This window comes from Pongo pygmaeus, chromosome 10, assembly GCF_028885625.2.
Source record: "Pongo pygmaeus isolate AG05252 chromosome 10, NHGRI_mPonPyg2-v2.0_pri, whole genome shotgun sequence".
In the NCBI taxonomy this organism is placed as follows: domain Eukaryota; kingdom Metazoa; phylum Chordata; class Mammalia; order Primates; family Hominidae; genus Pongo; species Pongo pygmaeus.
This window is the reverse complement of record NC_072383.2, coordinates 22866934-22888611: the sequence shown is the minus strand read 5'-3', so window position 1 is coordinate 22888611 and position 21678 is coordinate 22866934. Positions and strand designations below refer to the sequence as shown.

Below are 21678 nucleotides of genomic sequence, written 5' to 3'. Positions count from 1 at the left end.
GGGATGCCCTCTCTCACCACTCCTATTCAACATAGTGTTGGAAGTTCTGGCCAGGGCAATTAGGCAGGAGAAGGAAATAAAGGGGATTCAATTAGGAAAAGAGGAAGTCAAATTGTCTCTGTTTGCAGACGACACGATTGTATATCTAGAAAACCCCATCGTCTCAGCCCAAAATCTCCTTAAGCTGATAAGCAACTTCAGCAAAGTCTCGGGATACAAAATCAATGTAGGAAAATCACAAGCATTCTTACCAATAACAGACAAACAGAGAGCCAAATCATGAGTGAACTCCCATTCAAAATTGCTTCAAAGAAAATAAAATACCTAGGAATCCAACTTACAAGGTATGTGAAGGACCTCTTCAAGGAGAACTACAAACCACTGCTCAAGGAAATAAAAGAGGACACAAACAAATGGAAGAACATTCCATGCTCATGGGTAGGAAGAATCAGTATCGTGAAAATGGCCATACTGCCCAAGGTAATTTATAGATTTAATACCATCCCCATCAAGCTACCAATGACTTTCTTCACAGAATTGGAAAAAACTACTTTAAAGTTCATATGGAACCAAAAAAGAGCCCACATCACCAAGACAATCCTAAGCCAAAAAGACACCTGGAGGCATCATGCTACCTGACTTCAAACTACAAGGCTACAGTAACCAAAACAGCCTGGTACTGGTACCAAAACAGAGATATAGACCAATGGAACAGAACAGAGCCCTCAGAAATAATACCACACATCTACAACCATCTGATCTTTGACAAACCTGACAAAAACAAGAAATGGTGAAATGATTCTCTGTTTAATAAATGGTGCTGGGAAAACTGGCTAGCCATATGTAGAAAGCTGAGACTGGATCCCTTCCTTACACCTTATACAAAAATCAACTAAAGATGGATTAAAGACTTAAATGTTAGACCTAAAACCATAAAAACCCTAGAAGAAAACCTAGGCATTACCATTCAGGACATAGGCATGGGCAAGGACTTCATGTCTAAAACACCAAAAGCAATGACAACAAAAGCCAAAATTGACAAATGGGATCTAATTAAACTAAAGAGCTTCTGCACAGCAAAAGAAACTACCATCAGAGTGAACAGGCAACTTACAGAATGGGAGAAAATTTTTGCAACCTACTCATCTGACAAAGGGCTAATATCCAGAATCTACAATGAACTCAAACAAATTTACAAGAAAAAAACAAACAACCCCATCAAAAAGTGGGCAAAGGATATGAACAGACACTTCTCAAAAGAGGACATTTATGCAGCCAAAAAACACATGAAAAAATGCTCATCGTCACTGGCCATCAGAGAAATGAAAATCAAAACCACAATGAGATACCATCTCACACCAGTTAGAATGGCAATCATTAAAAAGTCAGGAAACAACAGGTGCTGGAGGGGATGTGGAGAAATAGGAACACTTTTACACTGTTGGTGGGACTGTAAACTAGTTCAACCATTGTGGAAGTCGGTGTGGCGATTCCTCAGGGATCTAGAACTAGAAACACCATTTGACCCAGCCATCCCATTACTGGGTATATACCCAAAGGAGTATAAATCATGCTGCTATAAAGACACATGCACACGTATGTTTATTGAGGCATTATTCACAATAGCAAAGACTTGGAACCAACCCAAATGTCCAACAATGATAGACTGGATTAAGAAAATGTGGCACATATATACCATGGAATACTATGCAGCCATGAAAAATGATGAGTTCATGTCCTTTGTAGGGACATGGATGAAATTGGAAATCATAATTCTCAGTAAACTATCGCAAGAACAAGAAACCAAACACCGCATATTCTCACTAATAGGTGGGAATTGAACAATGAGAACACATGGACACAGGAAGGGGAACATCCCACTCTGGGGACTGTTGTGGGGTGGGGGGAGAGGGGAGGGATAGCACTGGGAGATATACCTAATGCTAGATGACGAGTTAGTGGGTGCAGCGCAGCAGCATGGCACATTTATACATATGCAACTAACCTGCACATTGTGCACATGTACCCTAAAACTTAAAGTATAATAATAATAAAAAATATATTCCTTTTGCATAAGGCTTCTCCTAAATGCTTTAATAAGGCCACATTGCTTATAGTTTTTAACTCTGCAGACAAATAGATGGAAAGTTGAAAAATCACTGAGCTAATCATATGACAATCTATAATGATTATGCATAAATTTATTCTAACTTCCAAACTTCAGTTTCTCTCTAAATAGAAATTGCTTTTGTTTTGTTCATTATTCAGATTATTAAGCAATGCAATCTATCTGTAGAGAGACTATGACTGTGCTCAACTGAAAATTTTGCAGAATTGTAATTTTTAGATATCTCAACATGTAGCCTGTGTGTAGTAGCATGAGAAACCAGCTCCTTCTTTCTTGCGCCCATAAGACAAAGTAGAAGTTTGTTTGCATATTACCTATTGGAGAAGCAACAAAGAAAGAAGGGTAATGAAGAAGACATTTATAAATTTTTTTCCCACTGTTCTGTTAACTCTTTCCAGTTTTTACCTAAAACATCCAGCATTTTTTACTGCTTTGTCCCTTCAGTGCTCCCTCAGTTTCTTTCATTCCCTGCCATCCCTGGTCCTTCTAAGGGGTGATTATATTCCTGTTGCACCTCCTCCCTTCAGGTCACTTTGCTTTCTAACCCATAGTGTGAGGATACATTCCAGTTTTCTTCAGTTGTTTCTAGCTCTCCTCTTTTAAAGATCCAAAATGTGAAACATGTAGTTTGATGCTCTATATAACATTTTAGGAATGAAATATATGTGAAAATAATTTATAGTGATATCATCAACAAAAAAAACAATTAATGTAAGTTCTTAAATTATTTTCTAAATATCTTAATCACTTGGTGGATAAAAACATTCTCCCTAGAACAACTGTCATCAGAAGTGTTAGGCATGCTATTCTTATATATAATAATAATAATAATAATAGCTAACAATGTCAATTATATACCCAGTACCATACTAAGCACTTCATATATATTACCTCATTTAATTCTGAAAATATTCCCATTAAGTGAGTCCTGTTGTGATCCAGTTAACATTTTCTTTTTTCTTTCTTTTTTGACAGAGTCTCGTTCTGTCACCAGGCTGGAGTGCAGTGGCGCAATCTCGGCTCACTGCCTCTTCCTCCTCCAGGAACCTCTTCCTCCTGGGTTCAGGCGATTCTCCGGTCTCAACCTCCCAAGTAGCTGGGATTACAAGCCCATGACACCATGCCCGGCCAATTTTTATGTTTTTAGTAGGACAGGGCTTCACCATGTTGGCCAGGCTGGTCTCGAACTCCTGACCTCAGGTGATCTGCCTGCCTTGGCCTCCCAAAATGCTGAGATTACAGACGCGAGCCACCGTGCCTGGCCCAATTAACATTTTCTATACCTAGTTTTGTTATCTAGAATTCAAGTACAATTATCTTTTTCATTCTTTGTTTTGCTCTATTATTATAGATTGCTGAGTAATACGGTTTTTGAACTTGCAGATTCTATAAGAATTCAAAACATTTTGAATAGTGTTATTTACTTTTAAAATAATTATACAAAGTCTGTTTTTCTTTTCGCCTGCAGGCACTTCTAACTTTATTTCATTGTTTGTTTTTCTCCTGGCCCTTTTTTATTTTATTTTGTTTAATTTTTATTTTAGGTTGAGAGGTACATGTGCAGGCTTGTTATATAAATTGTGTGTCACAGGGGTTTGGTGTACAGATTATTTTGTCACCCAAGTAGTAAGCATGGTACCTGACAGGTCGTTTTTCTTTATCCTTTTTTTAAATAAATTAGATTTGGGGGATGATTTGCCCTTAGTTATTTGTATTACTACTTTCGAGAGGAATTGAGTTATGTAACAAGTATAGAAAACGTCCATCTTTCCTCCATTTTACTGATTGCAGGATGATCCATTCTCAGCCCTGGACATTCACTTGAGTGATCACTTAATGCAGGAGGGGATTTTGAAATTCCTGCAAGATGACAAAAGGACACTCGTTCTTGTGACTCACAAATTACAGTATCTGACGCATGCTGACTGGGTAAGAGTTCAGAAGAGAATTTTGCTCATTTTTATATTACAGTCATATAAATAGAGACAGTAAAAAATGCTTTCTGAAATAAAGGTAGTTCATTTTGCCAATCAAGGCTTTTTGTCACATTTCTGGGAATATCCGTTTTCCTTAGATCATAGCCATGAAAGATGGAAGTGTCCTAAGAGAAGGAACTTTGAAGGACATTCAAACCAAAGATGTTGAGCTTTATGAACACTGGAAAACACTTATGAATCGGCAAGATCAAGAATTAGAAAAGGTAAGTGCTCATAGTTCAGAAGAGTTCAGAGCCCAATTCAGAAGAGTTAGAAATTTACTAATTACTAAGAATGCTTTTTTTTTCAGAAATTATGTTTGATTTAATAATGCTATCTTATATTTGCAGCAAGATGTAAGACACTCTACTCCTGTCTCTTGATCTTTCAGTTAACTCATTCTAGAGATGAGGAAGCAAGGCTGGGGGAGCGTAGGCAACTGTCCTTGGGATGCTCAGCTGGTGGGGAGGTGGAGTCTAGATTCAGACATTCACCTGTGTGAAGCCGCAGCCCTGACCATTCCTGCCACTGAGCTATCTGTATTGCTCTGGCATGACCGTTATGAGCCTTGCTTTCCATAGGTATAAAGGATGAGTAGGAATCCCTGCTCTTCCTTCTTCACAAGGTTGCCATAGGAAGCAAATCAGATGGATAAGAATGCTTTTTAAAAAATTACCATTTAATGCTTGGTAATATAATGGTCTTTATCTGAAATCCAAAGCAATTGTATCTTTACATATTATTAATGAACAGGGTACTTTGAACCTATAAAATTCTAATGCTATCTTTGGATGAGGTGCAGTCAGGTTTTTAGAGGGTGTTTGTTTACATTTCAACCATAGTGCAATTATATGTGTGTTTAAAACTTACACAAACTACTTAACTGAAGCATGGCGTTTCCTTATTTTTTCTTATTTATACCTCATTTTTCTCATCTATAAAAGTAGAATATTTTCACTAACCACCTATAAATAAAGGGTCATTGGAAAGTCAAAAGCCAAGGTGATCTTGAAGGAAGAGCTCTGAGTGGTGGGCAAAGTTGTAAGGCATGTCTGGGATAAGGCTTCTGGGGTGAAAGAAGGTAATCAGAAGGAAATAAAAATAAAATTTTACATTTGTATTTTGTTTGAAGTCCACAAAGCCCTTTTTACATGATGTGTTTTAATTCTCACAAACTCCTGACAAATAAGCAAAGAAAATATTATCTTACTTAAACAGATGAGAAAGCTGAGGCTGAGAGAAGTTAAATAACTTACCTAAAGTTGTACAGCATATATGATAAGTGGTACCAATGGGATTTAAACACAAGTGCATATCCAGTGTAATTACACTATAATGTTATGGATGATGTAAGTATAACATTGATTGAGGTGATCACAGAGTTGGATACCAGATTAAGTACAACAAAAGGGGAAAAACTTTTGATAGACAAGTGAAATTGTAAATTACATTTGCAAATTTTTGAAATGTTTTGTTCTTGAGTTGGGAGTACAAAGTGTCCAGCACTTGGTATTCTTATCCAGGAATGAGCATTTACAAAATGAAATATTTGTACCTGTGAATTTCTTTAAAATATTAGGAAATTTAAATATATTATTTTAGAAAAGAAAATAAAGGATCTGTCTCCATAAAGAAAGGAAGATACAAAGTCAGATAAACCCTAGGATTTCTCTACCTTCTTTGGATTTGCTAAAGATCTCAAAAGCAAACCACACAAAGAAGAAAAGATATATGCAAAAATATACAAGCAGAATAGGACAAATCACAGAACCATTGAAATGAGGATATTCGGCCAAAAAAAAAAAAAAAGCAATAAACAAACAACAAACCCCAAAACATTATCAGGTACAGTTGACAAGTGCCTGCTTAGGAATTGTGCTGTGGGAAGCTTGATTCTAAACGTACTGGGGATAACTCCAAATGACATTTTTTTCAGTGATCTAAATGCCAGGGACAAAAGAAGATGACGTAAACTTAAGGAGTGGGACAATTTATGGTTTACTTTGGAAAGAAGAGCTGGAAAATAAAGAGAGCTGTTGGCTAAATATTATAGTAATACTGTTAAGCAAGCCAGAAAGAAAGTCCATTAAGTTGTATTTAGAAATGAAGTGATCACTTGAGATAGCATAGCTGTATAATTAAAGACACATTACAGGGTTATGTATGAACTGAAGGAGGTGTGGAGCAAGTTAGGGTATGGACAGGGTAAATCCAGTTACGAGGTAGAATGGCAGCCAGTAGAAGCCAGAATGAATCACGCACCTGCCCAGAATCCTTATCTCAGGATGGAGGGAGATTACTGCCACGTAGCAAAAGGCAGGCACCTGAATTCATCTGCAGCCAGAGAGAATCACACTGTGAACAAGATCACTACAATACCTTGGGGAAGTTTTTGTACAAACAGATTTCTGTTTAGTTTGTTATAGGACAGGACAGGGTGTTTCCTATCAACCCGGGCCAATTTTCCCTCCTAGAGGACATTTGGCAACATTTGGAGACATTTTTTATTGTCATAACTGGGGCGGGGGGATGCTATTAGCATCTAGTGTGCTCAACATTCTGCAATGCTCAGGGCAGACGCCGCAACAGTGAGTGGTCCAGCTCAAATGTCAACTCTGTCAAGGCTGAGAAAGTCTGGCCTAGAGCTGGAACAGATCAAGCAAGTGGAGAAGGAAGGTGAAACCGAAGGATGCACAAAATTTCCTAGTGCAGTGCTTGAAAAAGAGCTGTCAGTTTTTGGATTAAGGGTTAAACAGGAAAAAATATGATTAAAAGATAGCAATGAAAACTACAAAGAAGGAGAGGGAGTTAACACTTTTAGCTGATTTAAATATTAGCTTAAATGACATGAACCATTATCTTCTTAATGCTGTTAAGCAGAATAAACTGGTATTATTTAACACTCCTCACTTCCCTCTCTACTGTCCTCACCTGGCCTGGCCCAGTGAATATTTATTGGATAAATGAAACTAAATTTTTATTTACTTAGTCCAAGTATCATCACTATTTAAAACATTTAACCTATAATGAGCTTAATATGAGCATTTACTCTTAGGAAAAATTGCTTTAAAGTTTGGGGTTTTTTGTTTGTTTGTTAATTTGTTTTTTTAAGTCTCCAAGGTCTTAAACCTTTTGGTCACAGCATGGGGAATCGAACTGGAATCAAATCTACTTTTCAGTATGAAGGTTTACTTTATTTCATTATATGATATGCACAAGACAGGGATCCTCTTTAATTTTGTGTTTAATTTAGCTTCATTTATAAATGTTGGTCTTCATATCGTTATGCAAAATTTAAAGCTGGGGTCAAACTGTCTCTAAAAATGGGATTCAGGAGACATTTTTGTTTTCACTCTTTTAACCAAGAATCTGAAGTAGTACAATCCTCTAGAATAGAAAGTTTCCTAAATCGGACATGTTGTATGAGGCCAAAAAAAATCAACCAAGGTCACTACCTAGCAACTAATCACAAAAGGTTTATTGGTTTATTGATGTAACAGAAAAACTGTGTAGGTTTTTTTTTCTTTGTATTCGCATATACAGAAAGCTCCCAATTTACCATAGATTCCAAAATTTGTGGGTTAGTTGTTTAGAGTTCAGAATGCATTTCCCCACAGAAAAGGGGAAATGGTTGGTTTTCCAGAACAGCCGGTAGAACCTGATTTAACCCACACTGTAACTGAACTGATACTACTACTGCAGTCCTGAGGTCAGGGGAGCTGGTGTGTTGGAAGCCAGGGCATGCAGAAAATGAAATGATTTCTACCCTTCTTAACTACAGGATAAAGTTCACAGCAATTCTTAAAAATCTGCACAGTTTGTTTTTGGCACGTTTCCCTTCTCTTTCTGCATATTTTCTCCTCCTAGGGCTTTCTCTTCCACTGCTAGAATCCTAGCAGAAATCCTAGAATTATCTTGCACCTAAAATCCTCATTGCCTATTTTCTTCAACGTTCTCTACCTTCTTTCAGATTCTATTGAATTCCCTTTCTTTTGTGCAGCTCCCTTAGTGAGATGCTAAAGAAACTCATTCTGATTTAATAATTCATAATAGTGGATGACTGACAGCAGTTTAACCAACTTGGAACCATGTGCTCTTTTGAAGGAAGATATGTATTAACATGAATGAGTCCTTAATTAGAAAAATTACAAGGATAGTCTGAATGTGATGTAAAAATAAGTAGCAATGGTAGAACTATGCTTTAGGGCTCAGGGAGATATCACCCTGCTTCTGGAGTCAGTAGCATCTCATTCTTGCTTTTCCTGGTCTCGTGTGCTGCCCCACACCTTTGAGCACTGCAGCACTTCCTACAAGTCTAAAGTTCTGCCCCCACAGCTGCTTCTGTGACAGGAGTTGTGGATCTCCAGAGTGAGCACAGAGCCCTTGAGATTGGTAAAGGTAACTAACCATTTACAAATGTGAGTCATTCATTGATAAGTCACAACCTATTGGTGTTAGCTCCTTGCATGATAGTATAATGTTTACTGTAGGATATGGAAGCTGACCAAACTACTTTAGAGAGGAAAACTCTCCGACGGGCCATGTATTCAAGAGAAGCCAAAGCCCAAATGGAGGACGAAGACGAAGGTAGATCTTTTTTCTTTTATCTGGAACATTCTAATGAGGTAAGAGGATGTGAGGGTTTTTTAATGTGTGAGTGTCTCCAGGAGGAATAATAAGCCTCTTTGCAAGGGGAAAAAGTTAAATCAAGTAATACTGAAAATGGAAACAACAGAAGTCAAGGAAAGGTGGATATAATCCATCAACAGTCATCTTGAGGGGCTCCACAGAATGTGTCTTACTACAGTTGTTATGTGTGAGAAAGACTTGAAAGGAAATGGCAGTGGATTCTAAATAGATCTAGACTTTTGTTCAGAAAAATTGAAATTGTCTAGTATAATGACCAAATCTACTTAAGAAAATTTCAATCCTTCAGAAACAAGTAATAAAGGGGAAATATGGCATTTTGAAGTAGCTATATTTGATTCATTCAGTTTGTCTTCATGAGGTTTTCATGACAATATAGCCATGAAGGAAAAGAAAATTAGAACGCCATTTATTATGTTTCAATTTTCCGGATCTGATAAGGTGTACTGGGAAAAAAAGATTGACAGGAAATGTGAGGAATGAGATGAAATAATTACACTGCTTTGACATTCATTGCCAAGAATGTTGTGAGATAAACCACCAGCTTTTAAGTCAATAGAGTAAATGCATTATGCCTCATTTCCCTTTGTAATTTTTGCTTATGCCTGCATTTCTACCAACCAATTAAAAAACAGAGAAAATGTTCATTTCAAGCCAAATAGCACCAAAATGTGCTACTTTTATATTTCTGTGTTTCAACAAATATTCATTGAGTGAATGAATTAATGAATGAAGGCTAAATTTTACTTTCAATTTCCATGATTAGAAATGTTCTTAAAGAATTTTTGGTGCTGTAAACAGACATCAGCTTCTAGAAATCTACACAAATTATTTCTAATGGGCTACAAGAGTGGAGTTGTACCCAATTATTCTGTTCAGTGTTTCAGTGGGGATGCTGACTGTGCCCTTGGCTTGCTGTGTTAATCCATATTCTCAGGTATAAAATAAGGTAATAGCACCTTGCTTACAGGATAAATGAAGTAATGTATGTTGAAGAGCCAATTACAGTACATATTACTTATTAGTTTGTTGCTGCAGGTCCTATCAGAATGCTCAAGCCAACAGTAGGGGAAGAAAAGTAGAGGGTACTTCCTTTCTCTTAAGAGACTTGGAGTTGCACGTATGGTTTCTGTTTACTTATTATTGGCTCTGTCACTGCTTGGAAAGATTAAGTACTAGGAATGTGAGGAAATGCTGTCTTTAGCTGGGCAGCCATGGACAACTTTAAATTTCAATTAATATAGAAGCAAAGAATGGGTATTGGGGAGACAGCTAGCAAAGTGCAAGTGTCCACCTCTTTGATCATGCGAATTTCTAGTCTGTTCTTCTCACACAAAGGACATACCCCTGCCAAAGGGGAGATCCTCTGAGACGTAGTCATTTACTGCATCCAGCTCAAATATCAGGATCTTTGGTGATGCTCAGTCTTCTCATCATAAACATATTTGGATCCCTGTGGTCTAATAACCTAAAAAGTAAAGACAAGTCCTTCCTCCCCACAACCTGATATGTATATAGTATAGTAGTGAAGTACATACAGGGTAACTTTAATGAATAAAGTTCCTTTGGAAAAGCAAAAGATGGGAAACACAGTCACTGGACCATAGAAATGATCAAATTTTGATTGTCAGGAAATGCAAAACCTGCTTTATCAGTGGAGTCATTCTTAAGGAAGCCCATCTTGGAGTTTCTAGATGGTTTAAACATCTGAGAGGAATTCCTGGCCCATTATCCTTTGTGTCCCCTGGGTTTGCCCACTGGAAGTTTCCTCCTTGGGGCCATAGACAGCATGGAGTATGCCCTCTTGTGCTATGCACAGATTTCAGAGCTTATTCCCTCCTGGTGCAGCTTTATAAATTCAGAAATTTGCAGGTCAAAATATTGTAGATGTTTGTAAGCCAGGTATGTGGTTTTTGTTGGCAACACAATTCCTTCAATAACTTTGTAAGTTTCTTCCAGTCAATTTGATGTGCGGTAAATCAGCAAACAGTCTCATCCAGACATAGATTTTATATTTATTTTATCACTCATTCATTCATTCATTTTTCACCTATTTTCAGAAAGAAATGAGGTTTGCCCTGCTAAAAGCATTTAAAACTTCAATACTAATGCTTACATTTTTATAAATGTACGGATGTTTATATACTATTTGTGGAGCAATAAAAATTATATCTAGCTGGTACCCATCTGATGCTTAAACAAAAGTTTTTTGTGTGTAGAGGAAGAAGAGGAGGAAGATGAGGATGATAACATGTCCACTGTAATGAGGCTCAGGACTAAAATGCCATGGAAAACCTGCTGGCGCTACCTGACATCTGGAGGATTCTTCCTGCTCATCCTGATGATTTTCTCTAAGCTTTTGAAGCATTCAGTCATTGTAGCTATAGACTATTGGCTAGCCACATGGACATCGGAGTACAGTATAAACAATACTGGAAAAGCTGATCAGGTACAATTGTTCGGTTTTGTTTTTAAATCATCAAGGAAATATTGAGATTAACAGTGATACCTTCTTATCTAGTTAGATGCTTATATCCCAAATGCCATAGGACTTCTGTGATAATTTAATAAGTTAATAATTACAACAGGACCTGAAATAGAATAAACTATCAAAAATGTTAAAATAGAAGCTATTATTAATACTTTCAAAGTTTATCATAAGAAATATTTAAATATAATGTTTAGACTTGTATTCAAGGGTGTTTACACATATATTTTTATATATGTTATATACACACATATATAGGACCTTTTTGTATTTGTTCTTATGGTATTTGATGTTAACTACCTACATCAGTGTATTAGCTGGTCATTTTGAGACTAGGAATGAGAAAAGTGAGCTCTACAACATAGAAAGCCAAGAATATGCCCCAAACCTGAAAACAAACTCCTTCTCTTCATCTGCTTTTAAGCAAGCCTTGAAGGCTAGTGAAGGGAGCAGGTGGAGGCTTGGCCTGGGGAATTATGGTAGGGATACTATCCTGGGCCTCAAAAAATTGCATTCGTTCAACCATCTAAATGCATGCAAAATAACGAAGAAAACAATCTTGTCTGACATTGACATTTGGTTTTCTAGTAAGAAAGAACTCCATTGATAATTTGCTATGTGCTTTTTGTGTTGGTTGCTTTTTAGACTTACTATGTGGCTGGCTTTAGCATACTTTGTGGAGCAGGCATTTTCCTTTGCCTTGTGACATCCCTCACTGTAGAATGGATGGGTCTCACAGCTGCCAAAAATCTTCATCACAACCTTCTCAATAAGATAATTCTTGGACCAATAAGGTAAAACAGTGGTTATTTCTCACTCCCACACATAAAATGATAAAAACATGCATTTTTCAATTTAAGTGAAATGTGAAAGTTTGAAGAATTTCTTTAGTCCTTGAGCAAATGAATAGGGAGATTCTCATTTTCATGACACTAAGATGCCCATCAGCAATGTCCAGGTTCCAAATAGTTTAGTATTATCATATACTTCCATCTGTTTATTGCCTAGGTTTTTTGATACCACACCCCTGGGACTGATTCTCAATCGCTTTTCAGCTGATACTAATATCATTGATCAGGTGAGTAACTGGGCTACTTCCAAGTTCAAAAATTAGTTTTGCAATGTAAGCTAAATAGCATTTTAAGATAAAGCATAATTCCTATTAACAATAGAGGATTTCTAAAATTTAAATAAAGGCCCATTTGTATTTATATCAATATAATACATGCAAATGATATCTAGAATGAAATCTTAAAGGAAAATCTTAGACTAATTGTTACATGTAGAAGAAGATACTTGGAGAACCATCACAAAGTAAAGAGAAATAGTAAAGAATGATTGAACATTTAAAATTTTTGATTTAAAAAATTGTTTTGATTAATGTCGTATCAGCATTCACAGTATAAAGTTCTTAAAAGTTTAGTATTCATGCAGAATTTCTTTCAGAAGTGAAGGATGGGATGCCAAGCCGTCCTAAAGTACTTTACTTTTATTAGATTGGTTCTTGAAGCTTCAGATGGTGTGATACTTTAGGAAAAATTCCAGGAATGCCAAGTTTAGCCTTAAGATCCTTAGGAATCTAAAAGTTTGTTTGAAATAAAAGACATCAAACTCTGAAATTATATCACTCTATAAGTGGAACCTTTTGGATGACTGAGAAAGGAATTCATCAAATCCAGCCCTTGCCTTTTCTGACTTTCCAGAGTAGCACTAGGAACACCAAAATGGCCCTCAATTTAGAAAGAGGGTTGATGCATGCAGCTGACTGCAGAGTATGTTGAGAAGTTTTGATGTTTTCATGGCATTGGTGTTAGGTCAGACTGCACCTAAAACCTTTCTAAGGAATACACATTAGAAAAGAAGAAATGAAACACTCATTATTTAGAAGATGACATGATTGTTACTTAGAGAATTCAAAATAATTAGTAAAATAAATAACCAATTAGAAAATTCAGCAGAGTATCTACATAAGATAGATCATATGAAAAGCAGCAACTTCCTCTACACCAATTTAAGAAAATAGTGAAAAACTCCGTTCGTAACAACAAAACCTATAAAAACAGAAATAAACTTAATGCGAAGAAAATATGTTCAGCAATCCCAGAAGTCATAACAATCCTGTAAAGAGAAAGAATTTCCCTATTAGATATTTTTAAAATACTACAAAATTCAAGCACTCTGTTAATTGCAGAAGACAAATAGGTCAAAAGAGCAGCATGGAGAATTCAAAAACTCCATCATATGTAGAAATTTAACAGTATAAATGTGGCATCTTAATAAGGAAAGGATTAATTTTTCAACAAAGGATATTGGGATAATTAGCTATCCAAAAAATACAAAGCAAATGCATATAGCATAGAGGTGGCCATATTAAAACACAAAGCTATAAAGTAATGTAGGAAAATAGTTTCAGAATCTTGGGGTGGGAAAGGTCTTTCTGAGTAAGACAAAGAACTAAGAAACAATAAGGAAAATAGGTTACTTTTGAGCCCACAAGTCAACAGAAATGACTATAGAAAACTTTAAATTGTGATTGAGCTAAAAGCACCAAAGATAAATTTAAATACAATAGATAACTGGGAAGAAAAATTTGCAAATTTTTTTAAATAAACATAATATATACAGAGCATCTAAAAATCAATAAGGAAAAATTAATTCACTCAAAAAAGCCCAAAGGATATGAGGAAGCAATTACAGAAAATTAATTTAAATGTATTACAGTAGAGGAATAGCTAAATAAGCTAATACTATGCAACCATTAAAAAGAAATAGATTTGCATACACTGCCATGGGAAGATTTACAGTCTGTCTTGCTCAGTAAACAAACACATGAATGAATAATATTTGTAGTACAGTGTCATTTACATAAAACACCCAATATAAATAGGTAGATAGACAACTAATCAATGACATGTTAATAGATAAATAGACATAATAAACTATGGGAATTGAGTGAAGAATTGCTTAGGATGAACATGCTTATACACTACTTTGGTAGCTAACTGTATAACTAAGTGTCAACATAAAAATAGATATTTTTGTTACATTGTAGCCAATATTTCATTGGGCTAATCATATTTTCCTTTTAAACTACCCTAATAGCACATCCCTCCAACCCTGGAATCTCTAACTCGCTCAACACTGCTCTGCCTGTCTGCCATTGGGATGATTTCTTATGCTACTCCTGTGTTCCTGGTTGCTCTCCTGCCCCTTGGTGTCGCCTTTTATTTTATCCAGAAATACTTTCGGGTTGCCTCTAAGTAAGTAAAACAGCGTCCCACTCATTTTCAAAAGCTTATCTATGGTCAGCCCTCTCCATTCATGGGTTCTGCCAACAACAGATCAAAAATATTTGGAAAGAAAACATTCCACGAAGTTCCAAAAAACAAAACTTGAATTTGTCATGTGCCGGGTACTACACTGAATACACACTGATGAAGCGATGTGTGATGTGCTGCCATTGAATTAGGTAGAATAAGTAACATACCGATGACTTAAAGTATATGGGATGATGTATGTAGGTTATATGCAAATGCCACCCATTTTATATAAGGGACTTGAGCATCTGCAGATTTTGGTATCCACGGGAGGTCCTGGAATCGCTTCCCCATGGGGACAATTGTATTCAATTTACTGTGATCTACATTTGCTGTAGTGTTTTTCAAGATAAGATGTGGAATTTAGAAATGCAACCTATATGTAACATGATGAAATCTATCCTGACATCATGATTCATTTAGGTATCAATTAATATTATAATTATACCTATAATTGGTTGTCTGGGTCTTACCTAGCCCTGGACATATATTAACATGTGGATTGATCTATTGAGTTTTGAGTTCTAAGACTGCCAAATTTGTCATTCCATGGTCCTTTTTCTGAACATGACATTAATAGAAAACAAAAAATCAAACATAGGCCAGGAGTGGTGGCCCATGCCTGTAATCCCAGCACTTTGGGAGTCCGAGGCGGGCAGATCATGAGGTCAGGAGTTTGAGACCAGCATGACCAACATGGTGAAACCCCGTCTCTACTAAAAATACAAAAATTAGCCAGGGGTGGTGGCACCCACCTGTAATCCCAGCTACTCAGGAGGCTGAGGCGGTAGAATCGCTTGAACCCAGGAGGCAGAGCTTGCAGTGAGCCGAGATCATGCCACTATACTCTAGCCTGGGTGACAGAGTGAGACTCTGTCTCAAAAAAAAAAAAAAAGAAAACCACAAACATAATCCCAAAGAGTAAGTGATTTAATATTATTATACTCTACAATGGGAAAAAATTATTCGTTTACGATTTGTCATTTACTGAGATGTTGAATAAATTAAATATAATACCAGCTGTCAAACTACCATCAGAGAATACTATAAACACCTCTACACAAATAAACTAGAAAATCTAGAAGAAATTGATAAATTCCTTGACACATACATCCTCCCAAGACTAAACCAAGAAGAAGTTGAATCTCTGAATAGACCAATAACAGGCTCTGAAATTGAGGCAATAATCAATAGCTTACTAACCAAAAAAAGTCCATGACCAGATGGATTCACAGCCCAATTCTACCAGAGGTACAAGGAGGAGCTGGTACCATTCCTTCTGAAACTATTCCGATCAATAGAAAAAGAAGGAATCCTCCCTAACTCATTTTATGAGGCCAGCATCATCCTGATACCAAAGCCTGGCAGAGACAAAACAAAAAAAGAGAATTTTAGACCAATATCCTTGATGAACATTGATGCAAAAATCCTCAGTAAAATACTGGCAAACCGAATCCAGCAGCACATCAAAAAACTTATCCACCATAATCAAGTGGGCTTCATCCCTGGGATGCAAGGCTGGTTCAACCTACGCAAACCCATAAACGTAATCCAGCATATAAACAGAACCAAAGACAAAAACCACATGATTATCTCAATAGATGCAGAAAAGGCGGCCGTTGACAAAATTCAACAACGCTTCATGCTAAAAACCCTTGATAAATTAGGTATTGATGGGACGTATCTCAAAATAATAAGAGCTATCTATGACAAAACCACAGCCAATATCATACTGAATGGGCAAAAACTGGAAGCATTCCCTTTGAAAACTGGCACAAGACAGGGATGCCCTTTCTCACCACTCCTATTAAACATAGTGTTGGAAGTTCTGGCCAGGGCAATCAGGCAGGAGAAGGAAATAAAGGGTATTCAATTAGGAAAAGAGGAAGTCAAATTGTCCCTGTTTGCAGATGGCATGATTGTATATCTAGAAAACCCCATCATCTCAGCCCAAAATCTCCTTAAGCTGATAAGCAACTTCAGCAAAATCTCAGGATACAAAATCAATGTGCAAAAATCACAAGCATTCTTATACACCAATAACAGACAAACAGAGAGCCACATCATGAGTGAACTCCCATTCACAATTGCTACAAAGAGAATAAAATACCTAGGAATCCAACTTACAAGGGATGTGAAGGATCTCTTCAAGGAGAACTACAAACCACTGCTCAATGAAATAAAAAAGGATACAAACAAATGGAAGAACATTCCATGCTCATGGGTAGGAAGAATCAATATCGTGAAAATGGCCATACTGCCCAAGGTAATTTATAGATTCAATGCCATCCCCATCAAGCTACCAATGACTTTCTTCACAGAATTGGAAAAAACTACTTTAAAGTTCATATGGAACCACAAAAGAGCCTGCATCGCCAAGTCAATCCTAAGCCAAAAGAACAAAGCTGGAGGCATCACACTACCTGACTTCAAACTATACTACAAGGCTACAGTAACCAAAACAACATGGTACTGGTACCAAAACAGAGACATAGACCAATGGAATGGAACAGAGCCCTCAGAAATAATGCCGCATATCTACAACTATCTGATCTTTGACAAACCTGACAAAAACAAGAAATGGGGAAAGGATTCCCTATTTAATAAATGGTGCTGGGAAAACTGGCTAGCCATATGTAGAAAGCTGAGACTGGATTCCTTCCTTACACCTTATACAAAAATTAATTCAAGATGGATTAAAGACTTAAACGTTAGACCTAAAACCATAAAAACCCTAGAAGAAAACCTAGGCAATACCATTCAGGACATAGCAAGGACTTCATGTCTAAAACACCAAAAGCAATGACAACAAAAGCCAAAATTGACAAATGGGATCTAATTAAACTAAAGAGCTTCTGCACAGCAAAAGAAACTACCATCAGAGTGAACAGGCAACTTACAGAATGGGAGAAAATTCTTGCAACCTACTCATCTGACAAAGGGCTAACATCCAGAATCTACAATGAACTCCAACAAATTTACAAGAAAAAAACAAACAACCCCATCAAAAAGTGGGCAAAGGATATGAACAGACACTTCTCAAAAGAAGACATTTATGCAGCCAAAAAACACATGAAAAAATGCTCATCATCACTGGCCATCAGAGAAATGCAAATCAAAACCACAATGAGATACCATCTCACACCAGTTAGAATGGCGATCATTAAAAAGTCAGGAAACAACAGGTGCTGGAGGGGATGTGGAGAAATAGGAACACTTTTACACCGTTGGTGGGAATGTAAACTAGTTCAACCGTTGTGGAAGTCGGTGTGGCGATTCCTCAGGGATCTAGAACTAGAAATACCATTTGACCCAGCCATCCCATTACTGGGTATATACCCAAAGGAGTATAAATCATGCTGCTATAAAGACACATACACACGTATGTTTATTGTGGCACTATTCACAATAGCGAAGACTTGGAACCAACCCAAATGTCCAACAATAATAGACTGGATTAAGAAAACGTGGCACATATACACCATGGAATACTATGCAGCCATGAAAAATGATGAATTCATGTCCTTTGTAGGGACATAGATGAAACTGGAAACCATCATTCTCAGCAAACTATTGCAAGGAGAAAAAACCAAACACCGCATGTTCTCACTCATAGGTGGGAATTGAACAATGAGAACACATGGACACAGGAAGGGGAACATCACACACCAGGGATTGTTGTGGGGTGGGGGGAGTGGGGAGGGATAGCATTAGGAGATATACCTAATGCTAAATGACAAGGTGCAGCACACCAATATGGCACATGTATACATATGTAAGAAACCTGCACGTTGTGCACATGTACCCTAAAACTTAAAGTATAATAATAATAAAATTAAAAAAAATAAAATAAAATAAAATAAAATTTCCAGTTTAACTTTGAAACCCTGCTGTATATAGTAAAGTTTGTTATTTCAACAAATACTAAGCACTGATTGTTGCAAATAGCTGTGTTAAGCCACTTGACAGGTGAAGAGATCAATATGACAAGGACCTGTTCTCAAGAAATGTATAGTCTCTAATGAAGATAAAACATATACAAAGTAATCCTAATATGTGGATAAGTCCTAGAATAAGGAAGTAGGTATTGAGTTTATTCAGGAAATTGAAAATGTTAATATGACTTGAGTGCAAGGAAAGTGAAAGAAAGTAGGGGAAGATAAGAAGAAAAGAAAAATTGTAGTTGGGAACCTCTGAATATATCATATAACATTTCATAATTTGAAGAAATAGTTGTTTCTCTATTATTAGCTATGAATTAGGGTCCTTGAAATGTTAGGGATCCATATTTAGTCTGTTTTTTCATCCCTAGACTCATCGTCTTTGCTTGCAGCAAATTCTGATCAAAACGGAGAAGCTAGTAATCAATTCACATTTCTTTTCTTCTGATACTATTGTTGGTCTACTTGCTGGTCGGGCAAAGAGGTTCAGAGTTATTTCATTACTGCTGATGGTTTCCAAATCTGTCCTTGCCTTCTCAACACTGATGTCAGTCGTGTCTTACTTTAATCACATACTCATTTGGTCCTATTATTGCCTTTTATCAAAACAAATGGAGTGCAAAGTTTAGGAAAATATTCCTAGTCCATTACCAATTTGAATTGTAAATTCTATTCATCATCAGTGAGAATAATCTGTTAGAGACTAAAGTATGGAGAGGACGGTTATTTTAAAGAATTAATATTGACAATGGATTGTACACTACTCTTGTTTGAAATTATCTGAAAGTTAGCAAATATAACCATATGATATTAAACCTCACAGACAAGGATCCTTCTAGATGCTGAGGTTCTTTAGAACTCATCCATGTTGAAAAGCTCAGGCAGCTTAACACGCCATTTTTGTATACACTAAAGAGAACTTAAGTGGGGAACTAGCTACAGGAAATGCTCTGAAAAAATGAATATTTAAAATCATGGATCAAATGCATGCTTAGCTTTGTAAGTAACTGTTTCCTTCTTGAAGAATACAAGATCAAGCTGTGCCCTCACCTCTTTGGTTTTATCAAACACAGTTTTATAAACAAAGCTTCCTCTTTCCACAGTATTTTTCCTTCACTCTAAACCTCAATGTAGTGACCACCTGTTGCTTATGTCAGATTTACAAATAGCCATTTGGTTTTATGTTTAAAAATAACAGACTATTCACATTCCTTCTTTCTTTCCCCCAATCCCCATGTGAAAATTCTGAATGAGGGAATCCATTTTAGAAACTCTACTTTGAAAAGACTTGCATTTGTTTTGGGAACTAGACTACACTGGCAGCCAGGAATGGCGTAAGTTAATTGTTGAAGATTATGGAACCATGTTCATCCGTTCAGTTGACCCTCACAGGTGAATGCCAACACTACTTCTCTAATCTTAACCCCAAAAACCTAGAGAAGGGCAGGAAAAAAGGTCTGAAAAGTAAAAAATGGAATGCATTGAAACATGTGGTATAACTGTTAGCCTATCTTCTATAAATTCTAGCTCATATGGTTTAAAGAAAAGTTGTCATGAATATATCTTTATCAAAAGGGTCAGATTCAGGCATTTCCATTCATTCAGTATATGTCTGTGTTTTATGTACCTGTGGTTCCTTAGAGAAACTGTGAATGGAAGTTCCATGAAGGCAAGGATTCAAACTCACTGTGCCCAAAACTAAACTCATTATCTTTTCCCTCCAAATGTCTTCTGTACCCCTGACTGCCACTGTGGTAAGCACTGTCACTTTTCAAGTCCGTTAAACTAGAAATAGCCAAGCTATATGTGACTCTTGTTCACCCTGTGAAAACTAACTGATCATTACAGCAAATAGGGCTGCTTCTGACTGTCTCACATTCCCCTACTTCTTATTTTAAACTTGACCAGCATCACACTAATTCTGAACATTTTTTTAAAAACCTCTTATATGGACTATATGAACTGATCTTCCTCACTCACCCATTCTCTTTCATCCTGTACATTGTCTCCCAAGTTATGTTGATTAAAGGATTAAACGACAGCTCTGATTACCTTCTTTCTGTTTTATTTTTGAGACAGCAGTCAGGCTTTGTCACCCAGGCTGGAGTGCAGTGGAGTGATCTTGGCTCACTTCAACCTCTGCCTCTTGGGTTCAAGTGATTCTCCTGCCTCAGCCTCCTGAGTAGCTGGGATTACCGGTGTGCATCACCACGGCTGGCTAATTTTTTGATAGAGACAGGGTTATGCCATGTTGGCCAGGCTGGTCTCAAACTCCTGGCCTCAAGTGATCCACCTGCCTCGGCCTCTCAAAGTGCTGGGATTACAGGTATGAGCCACCGCGCCCGGCCAGATTACCTTATTTCTAGTCTTCAGTGATTTTTTATCAGCCCATTAAGGATGTTTCTACAATCCACTGTCACCCTTACAAGGCCATATCCTTTACATAGCCTCTTCCCACTACAACAGCCCTAAAGGACTCTGGGCACCAGACAGATTGAACTTGCAAGATTCTTCAGACACCAGTGCTTGTTCTTGTTATTCTTCTTCTTGTCTATTTTGTAGAAGCCCTCATCAAGCTTAAGGTCTCGCCTAAATTCTACCTGCTTAAGGAAAATCCCACCAATGTCCTAAGTATGAATTAAGTGCTCATTCCATTGAATCCTGTAGCAGTTTACTTTGGCTGTTACACAGAGATGATAGTTTTGTACAACACATTATGTTCAGCCTCTACCTGTATTCATTATATACCCATCTTTCTCTTCCTCTTTAGATTGTAAGCTGTTGATGTTTTTGTTAACTGAGTGCTAGGGGAAAAAATTTCAATGAGGAAAACAAATACAGTGACAAAATAACTTTCTCTTAAAGAATAAACATGGTAGTCTTCGAGTCTGGATGCACAAGAAGTTTATTTTTGCCCCTCTCTCTACTAGGGACCTCCAGGAACTTGACGATAGTACCCAGCTCCCTCTGCTCTGTCACTTCTCAGAAACAGCAGAAGGACTCACCACCATTCGGGCCTTTAGGTGAGTAAACACATTTTTATATTAGCTGACTAGGCAATTACATCATCAACAAATATTTTTCTACAAATAACTGATCATTGCTTTCATTTTGTTTGATCTCCCCATTGTGTGCCTGACAGGAATAAGAAAAATGTGGTGTAAATGATCAGAGTTAGAGT

General features: G+C 36.9%; 1 protein-coding gene across 5 annotated transcripts in view; it reads left to right on the top strand.

The window, feature by feature from the left end:
• Positions 1-21678, top strand: part of ABCC9 (ATP binding cassette subfamily C member 9) — a 149907-nt gene that overhangs the window by 89878 nt on the left and 38351 nt on the right. For all 5 annotated transcript variants that reach the window (XM_054443897.2, XM_054443900.2, XM_063672485.1 and 2 more), the window contains 8 exons: positions 3920-4057; positions 4203-4328; positions 8595-8691; positions 10971-11200; positions 11885-12033; positions 12248-12317; positions 14342-14499; positions 21428-21520. In XM_054443897.2, the coding sequence (XP_054299872.1) occupies positions 3920-4057; positions 4203-4328; positions 8595-8691; positions 10971-11200; positions 11885-12033; positions 12248-12317; positions 14342-14499; positions 21428-21520 (1061 nt within the window). The remainder of the gene's footprint in view (positions 1-3919; positions 4058-4202; positions 4329-8594; positions 8692-10970; positions 11201-11884; positions 12034-12247; positions 12318-14341; positions 14500-21427; positions 21521-21678) is intronic.